The sequence below is a fragment of the Carcharhinus amblyrhynchos genome, chromosome 5, assembly GCF_965287045.1.
Source record: "Carcharhinus amblyrhynchos chromosome 5, sCarAmb.v2.hapA, whole genome shotgun sequence".
In the NCBI taxonomy this organism is placed as follows: domain Eukaryota; kingdom Metazoa; phylum Chordata; class Chondrichthyes; order Carcharhiniformes; family Carcharhinidae; genus Carcharhinus; species Carcharhinus amblyrhynchos.
Genome location: NC_137328.1, coordinates 95,198,107 through 95,214,237, shown reverse-complemented (window position 1 = coordinate 95,214,237; position 16,131 = coordinate 95,198,107). Strand labels below are relative to the sequence as shown.

Sequence of the window (16,131 nt, the reverse complement as noted above, 5' to 3'; positions counted from 1 at the left end):
TAAACGATGAGAATACTTCACAGAAGAAAATGAAAAGTTGAGACTGGGTGTGCAGAAACATACTCACAGTAGCCGAGGGGGTCTAGAAACAAAATTACATAGGGGTTTTTTTAAAGCAAAAAGGCAGACAAATTGCTTTATGCAGAATCTTGAGCAGTTGTCAGGGTCAGTATGTGGTCAGTATATGGTCAGGGTCAGAAACTAGGTCAATATTCACTTATAAATTTGATAGCGTCATGCCTAATATATTCTGAATTTCAAACTAATTTTCATATTTCAAAAATGACAAAAGGCTGCAAAAAAAAGCCACTCAGGGGTCACCTGACTACATTTGTGGATTGAAACAAATGCTCCTGTCTCAAGGGTGGCACTGCTGCCTCACAGCACCAGGGATTTGGGTTCAATTCGGGTCTTGATCACTGTCTGTGTGGAGTTTGCACATTTTCCCACCCGTGTCTGTGTGGGTTTCTTCCGGGTGCTCCAGTTTCCTCCCCACAGTCCAAAGGTGTGGGTTAGGTTGATTAGCCATGTTAAATTGACCCTATTGTCAGGGGGGTTAGTAGGATAAATGCGTGGGGTTATGGGAATAGGTCCTCAGTGGGATTGTGGTTGGTACAGACCCAATGGGTCAAATGGCCTCCTTCTATACTGTAAGGACTCTATGATAAAAAGAGAAAGCAAAAGGAACAATGCAGGCTGATTTGAATCAATACTTTTTCCTGAATCTAGTCCAAAAAGCTATTGTCAAATTGAAGACCCTGACTGTCTCAAACATGCATGATGTGTACTCATTATAACCACCACCATGGTTTGGAAAAAGAACTTTGAATCGTAGAATTCACAAGATAAGAGAATCATTTTGTTGTTTGAGTTTAAAACCCCAGCAATAAGCTCCTTGCAGACAGTGAATTCAAAACATAATCAAACTAGCTGCAAGCCACCAAGCAGCCGAGGTAATTAACCGAAAATACCTTGAAAGCGGGAATTTCAAACAGAGCGAAAAGGACTCCCCCAACCTATTCCAGTTACAATTTACCTGAGAATCAACATCCAAAACATGTGAGTACAAAAGAAGTCATGATGTGGGTATGCCGGCGTTGGACTGGCGTAAACACAGTAAAAAGTCTGACAACACCAGGTTTTAGTCCAACCTATTTATTTGATAATATACTCACAAGCTTTCGGGGTTAGTCCCTTCGTCAGGTGAATGGAGAGTTCTGGCCTCAGACAGAGCATATAAAGCACAGACAGTTTAGAGATTACTGATTAGAATGCGAATCCTTACACCTAACCTGCTGTTCAAGACCTGAAGTGGCTGATAATGTGAGTGGAAGGAGCACTGATCACAGTTTAAAGAGATGTGTATTGTCTCCAGACAGTACAGTAAGTGAGGTTTTGCAAACCCAGGCAAGTCACAGGGGTTACAGATAGTGCGACATGAACCCAAGATCCCTGTTGAGACCGTCCTCATGTGTGCGGAACTTGGCTATCAGTCTCTGTTCAGCGACTCTGCGCTGTCGTGCGTCGTGAAGGCCGCCTTGGAGAATGCTTACCCAAAGGTCAGAGGCTGAATGCCTCTATATGATGATATCAACTATATGATGATATCAACAAATTCCACCCCACCATCAGACTCACCATGGACTATTCCCCAGAATCAGTTGCATTCTTGGACACACGCATCTCCATTAACGACAGTCACCTCAGCACCTCACTGTACCGCAAGCCTACAGACAATCTCACAATGCTCCACTTCTCCAGTTTCCACCCTAAACATGTTAAAGAAGCCATTCCCTATGGACAAGCCCTCCGTATACACAGGATTTGCTCAGATGAGGAGGATCGTGACAGACACCTCCAGACCCTGAAAGATGCCCTCATAAGAACAGGATATGGTGCTCGACTCATAGATCGGCAGTTCCGATGCGCCACAGCGAAAAACCGCACTGATCTCCTCAGAAGGCAAACACGGGACACAGTGGACAGAGTACCCTTCGTCGTCCAGTACTTCCCCGGAGCGGAGAAGCTACGACATCTTCTCCGGAGTCTTCAACATATCATTGATGAAGACGAACATCTCGCCAGGGCTATCCCCACACCCCCACTTCTTGCTTTCAGACAACCACACAACCTCAAACAGACCATTGTTCGCAGCAAACTACCCAGCCTTCAGGAGAACAGTGACCACAATACCACACAACCCTGCCACAGCAACCTCTGCAAGACATGCCGGATCATCGACATGGATACCATCATCACACGTGAGAATACCATCCACCAGGTACATGGTAAATACTCTTGCAACTCGGCCAACATTGTCTACCTGATATGTTGCAAGAAAGGATGTCCCGAAGCATGGTACGTTGGGGAGACCATGCAGACGCTACATCAACGGATGAATGAACATCGCTCGACAGTCACCAGGCAAGACTGTTCCCTTCCTGTTGGCGAACACTTCAGTGGTCACGGGCATTCAGCCTCTGACCTTCGGGTAAGCATTCTCCAAGGCGGCCTTCACGACACACGACAGCGCAGAGTCGCTGAGCAGAGACTGATAGCCAAGTTCCGCACACATGAGGACGGTCTCAACAGGGATCTTGGGTTCATGTCGCACTATCTGTAACCCCCGTGACTTGCCTGGGTTTGCAAAACCTCACTTACTGTACTGTCTGGAGACAATACACATCTCTTTAAACTGCGATCAGTGCTCCTTCCACTCACATTATCAGCCACTTCAGGTCTTGAACAGCAGGTTAGGTGTAAGGATTCGCATTCTAATCAGTAATCTCTAAACTGTCTGTGCTTTATATGCTCTGTCTGAGGCCAGAACTCTCCATTCACCTGACGAAGGGGCTAACCCCGAAAGCTTGTGAGTATATTATCAAATAAATAGGTTGGACTAAAACCTGGTGTTGTCAGACTTTTTACAGTACAAAAGAACCCATAGTCTCCAGATAATCCTTCACTTTACAAAACTGTCACTTCAATTAACATACCAATTTCATCTAAGCAATCACAGACCTGCCAAAAAAGAGACTGAGATAATTATACAGTCACACAGTGCAGAAAAGGCTCTTCAGCCCATTCAGCCTGCACTGATAACTACCACAAAAGGCATGCTGATCCCATTTTCTTGCATACTGTAACAGCATATTAAATTCATCTGTATCCAGTCTTTATGCATGCATATGTGTGTGTGTGCGTGTGTAGGACGAATAAGTGAAACATTGCATAATTTTGGGTAAACTCACAAAAGCCTGCTACTGAACTATTTAATTGGGATGTACACGCTCTAAGGATAAGAAAATACAACTTTTCCACAAAGGCAATGAAAGGAAATGCATAAATTTTGTCAATGACAATAGATTGATAAAGGAAAATGAAGGAAACGACGGGTAAATGTTTTTAGAAGTACTACATGCTGAGATAGCGTGACTCCTTTAAGGCAGTGATCCCCGATGGTCACATTAGCAGCTGGACCCTATGGAAAGGCAGCGCAGGAAGCCAAGCCAATCAGGTGCGAGGCGCATGTCCCGGGTCAGTGAGGCACTTCACTTGGAGCCAAGTAGATGTATGTTGTAGTTCTGTAGACCATTGCTTATACACATATAAAATATTGTTGATAATAAACCCTTCTTCACAACTTGAAGCCGTAACGAGTCTTTCTTTGAAGTTATTACGCCAACGATGAGGAAAAGCTTTCATTAATCGTCAGGAGATCAGAGTGTATAGCTAGAGTGACTGCCGAAACTACAAAAAAAGCAAGCCTTTAAACTGGAAAGATTGAGGCGTTCGGCCCAGAAATGGAAAACTAGGGGCAATATATCAAAAGGTTACATTATTTCTTTGTAGCAAGTGAAATCACAGCGGAAGAAAAACGCAAGGAAATACGGCTCACTGTCTGCGACCCACAGCCTTAAACCTCAGTCAGGAGTTTATGGCCTTAGGGCGAGTGCAGCTGGAAAAATCCCACATAAAGTCTTTTGACAGATAGTCAAATTGGCAAAAAAATATCATTTTCATTCTGCAGTCTGGGACACTACTAGAAGTGGGATGTTAACCGGTTAACATCCCAAAAGGATGTGGAGGCTTTGGAGGGAGTACAGTAAAGGTTTTTCCAGGATGTTGCCTGGCATGGAGGGTATTAGCTATGAGGAGAGATTGAATAAATTGGGATTGTTCTCCATGGAAAGATGGAATCTGAGGTGCAACCTGATAGAAGTTTAAAAAATTGAGGGGTACAGATAAGGTGAAGGTGAAGAGTTGGAAGCTTTTTTCCAAGACAAATTACAATTACAAGGAGGCACAAGTTCAATGTAAAGGGAGGGGGTAGGCAGGGGGTGGGGGGGGGGGGGGGAGGTTCAGTTGAAATGTGTGGGCAGTTTGTTTTTTTACACACACACACACACAATGGTGGTGACCTGAAGTGCATTGCCAAGTGAGGTGGTTGAGGACCTTAAAACCTATGTGGATAGACATACAAACAGATGAGGAATCAAGCGTTGGTTTTTTTGAGAAGGACAAGGATGGCAGATTTAAAATGGGGACAGCATCTGAAAAGAATCATCATCAGCCAATATGTTGACCAGAAGTAAAGATTGGGTGGCAGCAGCTTGATGAGAATGGGTGGAGGCGGGAGGAGACGGGTTTCAAACAAAAGTTAGGCTCAGAGAGGGTATTAAGAAACTAGGAGGGAAAATAGATAAATGTGCTAGCGCTAAGGTGGGGAGAAGCTTAAGGGAATTTAGCCCAGTGGGTAGTGGGAGAGAGGAATGCCCTAGAGACAAATCTTAGTGATAAAAACCCATGAATTCCTTGCATTTACTTTTGGAAGCAAAGGACTGGGAAGTAGAGAAAAAGGCTGGAGGTTATCCTTGCATTCCATGATGATCCCAGGATAGTTAGCAGTCTGAGCAGAAGAGTGCAGGACTTGTTAGTGTTTCACATGACCCATCCTGATATGATTGTTTGGCTAAACTAGTGTTGTCACATCTTCAAGTCTGTATTCTATTGGACTTAAGGGCGTGGAGACAAGGATTATACCAGGGGAAAATGCCCAGGGATTGATTGGGGCTAAGACATAAAATGAGGGGGAATATGGTAAATGGAAGGCCAAAGCTGAGACAGCTAGAATTTTGAAAATGCAGCTGTAAGTAAAGTGGTGGGATTATTTACTTCCAGGGCAGTGGTAGGGTTGGGCATAGAATGTGGATGGAGAGTAATGTAAGGAAGAGATTAGAGATGGCCTCATCTGCAATTGACATGATGGCACTAGCAAGACCAATGAGATGGTTAAGGGTTTAACTGTGAAAATGGAATAGGGAGCTTACATGGAGGGAAAGATTTGGGGAGGATTGGAGGGTCAAAAACAGAGGAGAGAAAGCAGGTGAGATGAACTCTGAAATCACCAAGGACCAGTGAAGCAGAAATCCTTGCGCAGAGGGTGATGTGGGAAGAGAAGCACTTTGGAAGTCACCATGAGAAAACTTCTATTTGACTGTAGAGTGCTGTTTTGGAGAGAGAAATATGGAACAAGGAAGATGGGACGATGCCAGGAATGAAGGAGTCAAACCACAGCCACATGCATACTGGGTGTTTTGATAAGATATAATAGGAAAAAGTCCATAATGAAAACCTGAGGTTTTACGGTGGGATAATAATGACTAGGTCGTGCAGCACGACAGATTGTACAAATGTTATTCCATAATCAATTCTACTTGGCTCTGGTGCAAAGCAGAACTATGAGGAAAAAAAGTTAATCTTTCACTTGCACACCATAACAGATACCATTACTGAAATAATTAGGGTGGTCTACACTAGATCAATATGCATATAAGAAAATGATAACTATTAACCAGAAGATAAAACTTTCAACATTTATTTACAATGCTGCACACAACTTGTTAAAAAATACTCCAGTCACAGTAGAATTCCTACACAGTTTTAAAGTTTAGTGTAAATCTACATTTTCATTAACTAGTTACTTTGGCATGGATAGCAATAAAATGTTTTCAATGCATTAGAAGGCACATTGTGTTGAAAAGGCACCAGACAAGTTCAGATGCATCTTTTCAAATTAGATAGAAAAAAATTAAAAGCTTGCATACAGTAAAGCATGACTGAAACAATACAAAAATCCATTTAACTTCATCAATACTGAAAAAAAATGGCTCAAGACAATGAGAATTAAAGTTTCAAAACTTAGGCAAATAAGTTCTCTCAAGTACACAAGTGCTCGACAAGTTGCTTGGAGAAGTTGAAAATGAAAATTACTTGAAGTACAAAAATCATTTAAAAATAGTCACTAGCTACAAATGAGGGAAGTCCATCCATCCCTTCTTGTAAGTTTTTAACAAGTCCAAGGATTTTTGTTTCACCAGTCCACAATGTTCATTCCAGGGCATTAATGAGTCTTTGCTTGAAGGGCAACCTCACATCTGTACTCAATTTTCCCTTCAGCAGTTTCATCTTATTAACTGTTTTCTAGTCTCTCACCTTGTCTAAATTAGCCTTCAGTATGCCATTCAATATCCTGTATACATCTACAAGGTCACTTCTTTTGGTCTCTTTTCAAGGCTAAAATGTTTAAATCTCGACTCAATACGAAATTCTTTGATTCGAAGGATCAACCTCATGACTCCTTCTCTACAATACTTCCATGGCTTGACTATTTAAGGCTGATAGTTGGTAATATCGGATCAGAGTACAAAAGCAGATATACAAAATAGACTCATTGGAACCTGGTATTTAACTATTAGTGTAACACTACATCTTATGTACATTTTTTTCAAAAATAAGTTACATTTTAATGCATCTTAAATACCAAGTTTTCAGAAGGATCCAAGGTTCGAAAGTTGGGGGGGGGGGGGGGGGGGGGTGTGTGTGTGTGTGTGTGTGTGTGTGTGTGTGTGTGTGTGGGGGGGGGGTGTGTGTGTGTGTGGAGATCTGCAAAAAAACTAATTTCTTCCTTTCTGCTTATTAGTTATGCACCAATTATATAGACTTACAAGCTTTTTAAAAACAGGTTTAGTTGTAGCATTTAATACACTCAGTTTGACCAACCCCAGTCATTTATAAAGGGCTCAACAAATTCATACAGGATTCTGGCTTAGCACCGTGAATAGAAGACATAATAATAATGAAACATCTAATGCATCATAGTTAGTCAGATGTTTAAAAATCTCTAACTGGTACCCATTATAAATATTAAAAGGTTATGCACAAATGTTGACTATCTGGAACATATTCTATATACATACAAAGGCTAATTCAAATTTCAAGTTCGCAGTGTAATTTAAATGTATTTTGATTCCTTGATCCACTTAGTCCTATTTGTCCTGAAGAAAGGTTCAAATGGAAGAATTGGTGGACTTATGAAAAGCACAATAGAGTTTTTGTCAAATAGTCACGAAGAAAACCTGCTGTAATTTAAAGTTTTTGCTAAACTTTTAAGTTCTTTAATAATTATCATTCCAGTTCATGACTTTGTCATATTCTTGAATTCTTTGTTTGATATGAGAGAGTTTGTTTTTCAAATATTCACAACGTTCTTTTTTCTCCAGGAAAGTGGGGTCCTGCACAAATGAAAACATAACGAATCATTAGATAATCCAATGTTGATGCCTTAACAATCTTTGAAAATATTAAATTTAAAAACTCAAGTTATCAAACATGCAAAGTTCACTTGACAGCACATTATAAATTTAGTTTTCTTGAAACTCACTCAACAATTATGAATTACTATTTCAAAAGAGAAAGATGGAAAGCTTACTATGTTTACATAAGCATTATGTTTGAAATAGACCCATTTTCTACTGGAGCTCATTTCTTCAGCTACAAGCTCTGTGGTAAGGTTCTAGCCATTAGCAGAATAAGAGTTCCCTTGGATGCCAGTCTAGTTTTCCACCTTCTATAAGCTTAGAATTGTAACTACACAAAAAAATCTAGGCCACATTGCCCATGCTTGTACTAGCTAGTATTTCAACTGAGTCATTGAGATATACAATCCCAATGTATATTGAGATTGACCAGGGAGGATGCGATATTGGATCTCCTATTGGGAAATGAGTTAGGGCAGGTGATGGACATGAGTGTGAGGGAACACTTTGGATCCAGTGATCATACTGCCATTAGTTTCAACCTGATCATGGATAAGGATAGATCTGGTCCTCGAGTTGAAGTTCTGAACTGGAAAAAGGCCAAATTTGATAAAATTAGAAGGGATCTGGGAAGTGTGAATTGGCACAGGCTGTTCTCTGGTAAGGATGTAAATGCAAAGTGGGAGGCCTTCAAAGGCGAACTTTTGAGAGTGCAGAGTTTGTATGTTCCTGTCAGAATTAAAGGCAAAGTAAATAGGAATAAGGAACCTTGGTTCTCAAGGGAGACTGTAACACTGATTAAGAAGAAGAGAGAGTTGTATGTAATGTACAGGCAGCAAGAAACAGATCAGATGCTTGAGGAGTATAAAAAGTGCAAGAAGCTACTTGAGGGAAATCAGGAGGGCTAAAAGAAGACATGAGGTTGCTTTGGCAGACAGAGTGAAGGAAAATCCAAAGAGCTTCTATAGGTATGTAAGAAGCAAAAGGATAGTGAGGGATAAAATTCGTCTCTTGAAGACCAGAGTGGTAGACTGTGTATGGAACCAAAAGAGATAGGGGAGATACTAAATGGGTTTTTTGCATCCGTATTTACTGAGGAAACGGACATGGAGTCTATGGAAATAGGGCAAACAGGTAGGGAGGTCATGGAACGTTTACAGATCACAGGGGAGGAGGAGCTGGCTGTCTTGAGGCAAATCAGAGTGGATAAATCCCCAGCACCGGACATGGACCTTGAGAGAAGCTAGTGTTGAACTTGCAGGGGCCCTGGCAGGCATATTTAAAATGCCAGTATTCATGGAGGTGGTGCCGGATGATTGGAGGGTGCCTCATGTTGTTCCGTTGTTTAAAAAAGGTTCCAAAAGAAATTATAGGCCAGTAAGTTTGATGTCGGTGGTGGGCGAGTTATTGGAAGGTGTGATAAGGGATAGGATCTACAAATATTTGGATAGACAGGGACTTATTAGGCAGAGTCAACATGGCTTTGTGCGTGGTAGGTCATGTTTGACCAATCTATTAGAGTTTTTCGAGGAGGTTACCAGGAAAGTGGATGAAGGGAAGGTGGTGGATGTTGTCTACCTGGATTTCAGCAAGGCTTTTGATAAGGTCCCTCATGGGAGGTTAGTTAGGAAGGTTCAGTCGCTAGGTATACATGAGGAGGTTGTAAATTGGATTAGACACTGGCTCAATGGAAGAAGCCAGAGAGTGGTTGTGAAGGATTGCTTCTGAGTGGAGGCCTGTGACGAGTGGTGTGCTGCAGAGATCAGTGTTGGGTCCATTGTTGTTTGTCATCTATATCAATGATCTGGATGATAATGTGGTAAATTGGATCAGCAAATTTGCTGATGATACAAAGATCAGAGGTGTAGTGGAGAGTGAGGAATGTTTTCAAAGCTTGCAGAGGGATTTGGACCAACTAGAAAAATGACAAATGGAATTTAACGCAGACAAGTATGAAGTATTGCACTTTGGAAGGACAAACCAAAGTAGAACGTACAAGGTAAATGGTAGGACTCTGAAGACTGCAGTTGAACAAAGGGATCTGGGAATACAAGTACAGAATTCCCTAAAAGTGGCGTCACAGGTGGGCAGAGTCGTAAAGAGTGCTTTTGGGACATTAGCCTTTATAAATCAGAGTATGGAGTATAAAAGTTGGAGTCTTACGTCTGAGGCATTGGTGAGGCCAAATTTAGAGTATTGTGTACAGTTTTGGTCACCTAGGAAGGATGTAAATAAGGTTGAAAGAGTGCAGAGAAGGTTCACAAGAATGTTGCCGGGACTTGAGAAGCTGAGTTACAGAGAGAGATTAAATAGGTTAGGACTTTATTCCCTGAAGCGTAGAAGAATGAGAGGAGATTTGATAGAGGTGTATAAGATTTTGATGGGTATAGATAGAGTGAATACAAGCAGGCTTTTTCCACTGAGGCTAGAGGAGAAGAAAAACCAGAGGACATGGGTTAAGGGTGAAAGGAGAAAAGTTTAAAGGGAATATTACAGGGGCGTCTTCATGCAGAGAGTGGTGGGAGTGAGCTGCCGGATAAAGTGGTAAATGCGGGGTCACTTTTAACATTTAAGAAAAACTTGGACAGGTTCATGGATGAGAGGGGTGTGGAGGGATATGGTCCAAGTGCAGGTCAGTGGGATTAGGCAAAAAAATGGTTCAGCACAGACAAGAAGGGCCAAAAGGCCTGTTTCTGAGCTGTAATTTTCTATGGTTCTATACAGCGCCGAAATAAGCTCTTTGACCTAACCTGTCAACCAGGTTTTCTAAAATGAATAGTCCTATTTGTCTGCATTTGGCCTATATGCTCTAAACCTTTCCTATCCACATTCCTGTCCAAATGTCTTTTAAATGTTGTAATTGTACCCATCTCTACCACCTCCTCCAGCAGCTCATTCCGCATACACACCACCGTCTGTGAAAAAGTTCTCAGTCGAGGGCTCAATTTCTGCGCTACCACCAAAATGGGCCCCAGTCTCATGATGGACACAGAGGAATTCATCAGGCAAATGAGGCTCCAGGAGTTCTTCCACAAAACCCAAGAGGCCAGGAGACAATCAATGAACTGGAAAGGCCGACAGAGATCCGTGGTGCAGCAATCGAAGAGGAAAGAATCAAACTAGACCCCTCTAAAGGCCACTGCCCTTGACTCGACATGTGCGCTCAAGCCATCAGGAGATGTCTCAATGCCAGGTTCATCAGCTGCACTCAAGACAGCTCCGAATGTCACCCAAACACAACACAACGCCATCCACGTTCTCAAGACTAATCATTAAACCAGCAAAGCAGGAGCCATCATCATACTAAACAGAACGGATTACTGCAAAGAAGTGTACTGACAATTGAATAACCAGGAACACTACAGGCAGTTGTCTGCAGATCTGACCAAAGAAACAACTGTCAACTCAACAGACCAATCAAAACCTTTGATCTGGACCTTCAGAGCACCCTCTGTGCTCTCATCCCAAGTATCCCTGCGTTGGAGATCTCTACTGCCATCTGAAGATACACAAGGCCAACACACCTAGCCATCCCATTGTATCAGGCAATGGGACCCTGTGTGGGAACCCCTCTGGCTATGTCAAGAGCATTCTGAAATCCATCGTGCAGGGGACCCCTAGCTTCTGTTGTGACTTCTTACAGAACTCAGCACCCATGGAGCAATTGAACCAGGAACACTCCACATCACAATGGACATCTCGGCACTTCATACCAGCATCCCCCAGTACAACGGCATTGCTACAACTGCCTCAGAACTCAACACCGACAACTGCCAATCTCCAAATGCAATTCTACAACTCATCCGCTTCATCCTGGACCACGATGTTCTCACCTTCAACAATTCTTCACCCAAACACAGAACAGCCTTGGGGACCAAATTCACACCTCATTATGCCAACATCTTCACGCACAAATTCAAAAAGACCTCTTCACGCACAGGATCTTCAATCAACGCTATGCATTAGATACATCTATGACATTTTCTTCTTTTGGCCGTGCGGCAAAGAATCATTGAAACAACTACATGATGACATCAACAAGTTCCATCCCACTATCAGACTCACAATGGACTATTCTCCAGAACTGGTTGCGTTCTTGGACATATGGCATTTCCATCAAGGGCAGTTACCTCAGTGCTTCACTGTACTGCAAGCCCACGGATAACCTCACGATGTTCCACTTCTCCAGCTTCCATCCTAAACTCGTTAAAGGACCTCATCTGTGGCTGTCGATGATACAAACATCTCTGCTAGGAGCCGTGCAATTTCTTACCTAGCTTCGCACAATGTCTTGGGATACACTTAATTGGGTCCCAGGGATTTATCTACCTTTATGCATTTTAAGACCTCCAGCACCTCATTACAAGAAATGATCTCTATTCCAGCAAGGAACTGTTGCAGGAAGACATAATTCTGTGGCTTGTGAATGTTTTGATGACTGCTGAAACAGAGTAACTGATGCAGGTGGCACTGAGCTCATGGCAGACATGCTAGTCTTCAAATTCTAACATCTTTAGAAGAAATCTAAATGATGGCACTGAACTGGCAGCATGTATTTATTTCCCTTCGATAGAAATTCCTTGCAACAGAAATTTATTGACATTCTCAAGTCATCATTTAGTGAAATCATCCAGGACATTAATCATTCCAACTACAAAATATAGGTCTTCCATCCACCACCACCAATTCACATTTCTCATCATGACATCAAGTTTTTATCAATCCATCAGTTTCAAAACGGATTGGAGTTTCTTGTAATAATGCTATTATTTTGTACTTACATTTTTCTTTTTCTGATACTCATGGAAAACTTTTGTGATTCTGTCATACTCCTAAATTTAGAAATCACAAGAATGCATAGTTAGATCATATTTAAAAAGGTGGCTGGTCATTTGAACTGCAATATATAATGAAGCTCAGGTATTTGTCCCCCTTGTTGAAGCTTTTAAAGGTTGTCATAGAGGGTGAAAGGCAAGTCATGCCAAGGTACTCTGAAAGCTCCTGTATTGGCTGACCTGAAGTTCTACAGGTATCCTTTTTCAGTTGGAGAATGGGATATCGGAGGCAACATTATTTTAAAATTAAATTTTCGGATTCTTGATGGCGAAACAAACCAAAATCATCGCAAGCTCAATTGTAGGCATGTGCTAAATGGGTGGCCCAGTGTGTATAATTAGCTTTAACACTTGGAGTTAAAGAGTGGGGGGAAGAAAACAAATTGGAATCCTGGTTTGACTTGGCTGCAAAGACCTCTACATCAAATAGCTTGCTCATGCTGTCATCACCAAGTTCATGCACACACAATGGCTTTTTGGGCAAGAGACTAGGATGTTCCTGGCGACTGTGATACCTAACTGAGAACTCAACGCCTTCAGGATAGGGAAAATATGCTGTTCTCGTTCTCACCGAAAGACAGGCATTTTTCTGGGTGACCAATCTTGTGCTTGAAGTTATAGTTTCCATGATACACATGGAAATGACAAACACCAGATTTGATACTGTTGCTTAGGAGATTTTGCAACATTTGGTTAACAAAGTTTTTATGCCCCAAAGCACTTTTCAGTTTTAATCTGATCTTTTTTAAGAATCTAACTCTTGATGCATAAACTCTAACATTGCCAATGGACAAGTTGGGACATAAATACTATAATAAACACAATCTTGAAGTTTTAAATGGCCTCGAGAACCAATTTTCACAGTCAAGTTCACACATGCCCTTCACAAAGGTTGCTGGTTTATTGCAGGGAATGAGTCAAATTGTTTTCATTACACTAAATTCTGGGGTTTGTGCAAAAAGGAAAAGAGTTTTTACTTTATTTTACTTAGTTGCATTAAATGCTTCGCTTTTCCCTCCCCATTTTTTCTGGGAATACTAATCTCACCCAAGTACAGTCTTCATGAGTTGGTCTACGAATTTGAAATAAATCCAAATTATATCTTCATTGAACAGTCAGATAGGAATTTGGAACAGGAGCAGTTCATTTTCCCTTCTGTTACCCATGGATAAAGGCTATTACATTCCATTACTATCTTGGCTGGAATCAAGGAACTCTGCAGAGATCACTTCCATACCACACAGGACAATATTTTTATGTACTGGATTATATGGGGAACCATATAATCTACATGTTAGAATAAATTTGCAAGTTACTTCGCCAATACCTTCCAAGTCCTACCACGTACAAAAATAACTGAAAGTTTCTCTCCAAGTTATATCACCCTGACTTGGAACTATATCGTTGTTCTTTCACTGCCACTGGATCAAAATCCTAGAACTCGCTCCCTAACAGCACTGTGGGTGTATCTACAGAACAAGCTCTCCAGTGGCTTGCCATCACCTTCTCAAGGACAATTAAAGATAGGTAATAAATGCTGGACCTGCCCACATTCAAAGAATATAAAACAAAGTGCATCATAAAATGATAACATTGATGGTAGGAGTTAAACAGATATAGCATTCGTGTTACACCAACAAAGTTTTGAAACACAGCGAAGTGTCTCCTTTCTTCACTCCTTCCATCAACAGCTGTTTAAAAGCACCAAAGGAGATGCTGCAATGAAGACTGAACTAATTAAAGCCACCTGCAAGCAAAATAGTTTATACTTCTGAAGTCTTGTGGGGATCTCCACCTATGTTGGTACTTCCGTGCACGTTCTTGGGAGTTTCTTTATAGATGAGCACTGTGCACTGCCTTTTATGTAACTATTCATTTATTCTTCTATTATTCATCCTTTACATACCCATCCAGAAGTTTATTCCAGCATTACCTGCAGAAATATAGTCCCTCTGCTGGATACACGTGCAATTACATAACAGCTTTAGACTTAATGATATCGTGTTAATACATCTCTTGCTGATCTTGAAAGGCCATTTTTACAGTACTTGTTACATTCTTGGGATGTTTCATCAGTCAGAGAATTATGTTGGAAATGCAATCACTTGGCAGGTAATTTGATTAGTGCAAAAATCTCAAAAACGGTATTAAAAAAGTGATCTGCTGATTTGTTTGGGTGGTCCAGTTTGAGGAATTAATACCCATCCTAATAACGTCATAGGAGCTTTTACATTCACGTGAACATGCAAAGCAGGATTCAATTTAATGTTTTATCTGAAAACCAGTCTTTGCACAAAATCTTTCTGCTCCAGATCCACAATAAACAGCAACGAGTTTGTAAATGGTGCCCTCTAGAAGCAGCCAACATTTCAACCAAATTCACCTTGTAAAGTTGCCATTACATCTCGGGAGGAATGGCTTTTCCAACTGCACTTGAAGCTACCAAAGATCCTAGATCTTATGCTGTTTGTTTTACATTGTGCACTTCAGCTTAAATAAATATTTACAAGTTATTAACAGAGGACACTTTAGCTAGATTTCGCCAGTCATAATGTACTAACCTGTTGGGTTCCTGCATGTTGAGGAAGCCTGCTCATCATGGCATCCATTTCACTGAATTTTTTCAGAACCATTTGCACTTCTGCATGAAGCTCTTTGTACTCTGAATGTTGGTCGTTAAATACAGCTTTATAACGTTCACGTTCTTCAGGGGTTCGAATAGAAGGATATTTACTAAAAAAAAGAGGATTGACTATTTAAAAAATCCATTACCTCATTACAATGCTTCACCCCATCCTTTTAAAACTGATACCAGAAGCCATGCATCATCAGATAATTTTGCTGTTCTTATGGCACATATCTAGATTGTAAATGTCAGCAGAATAATAGATGAGTCTGTTCCATCAAATGTACAAACATTTGCACTTTCCAATAGGAGACATTTGGCAATGGTTGTGGAATGGGAAAGAAAAATTGATTAAATTCATCCTAGATTCTCCCAAGCTGAAGTGTAGTGCCCCAGTGGATGCCACCACTAATTAACCTCAGGCCAAGAATCAAAAATATATCCTTTTTTAAAGTATTCTTAATTCTCAGGACATGGGACAGCCCAGGACAACATACATGGTCCACCCTAGCGGCCTTAAGCAGTGGTCAGCCTACTTCTTTTCATGGTTTTGATAGGACTGAATACCTTGCTGGACTACTTCAAACTGCAGTCGAGAGTCAATAACATTAGGACTGGAATCACACATCAGCCAGGCCAGGTGAGGAAAACTGATTACCTTCCTTAAAAAGGAACATTAACAAACCTGTTGGCCTTTTTACAACAATCATCACCTCACTTTCTTCTTTGTTTTTAAAAATAGAATTGAATTCTCAAATTGGTGGGCTTTGAACTTATTCTCTGCAATTAAGAGCAGAACATAAGAAATAGGAGCAGAAAATTAAGCGGTTCGTCGAGACAGTGCAACCATTCAATTCGATCACGACTGAGTCTGAGCTGTAACTTGCCAATGGAAGACTCTTTCCAGTGGCGGTCCATAGGGCTCGATTGTTGGGACCCTGCTGTTTATTTTGTATATTAACGATTTTGACTTGAATGGGGAGGGCACAATTGGGAAATTTACAGACGACACAAAAATTGGCCTGCAGTGGGCAGTGAAGAGGACAGCTATAAGCTTCAAAATGAAATAGAT

At 41.2% G+C, this 16,131-nt stretch overlaps 1 protein-coding gene across 1 annotated transcript in view; it reads right to left on the bottom strand.

Moving 5' to 3' along the window:
* Nucleotides 1-6,943: 6,943 nt before the first annotated feature.
* marveld2b (MARVEL domain containing 2b) overlaps nucleotides 6,944-16,131 on the bottom strand; it is a 33,522-nt gene continuing 24,334 nt past the window's right edge. Inside the window, exons 5-7 of the mRNA XM_080189222.1 lie at nucleotides 14,995-15,166; nucleotides 12,380-12,430; nucleotides 6,944-7,574 (exon numbers count right to left, since the gene is read on the bottom strand). Coding sequence (XP_080045348.1) covers nucleotides 7,458-7,574; nucleotides 12,380-12,430; nucleotides 14,995-15,166 — 340 coding nt within the window. The 3' untranslated portion in view covers nucleotides 6,944-7,457. The remainder of the gene's footprint in view (nucleotides 7,575-12,379; nucleotides 12,431-14,994; nucleotides 15,167-16,131) is intronic.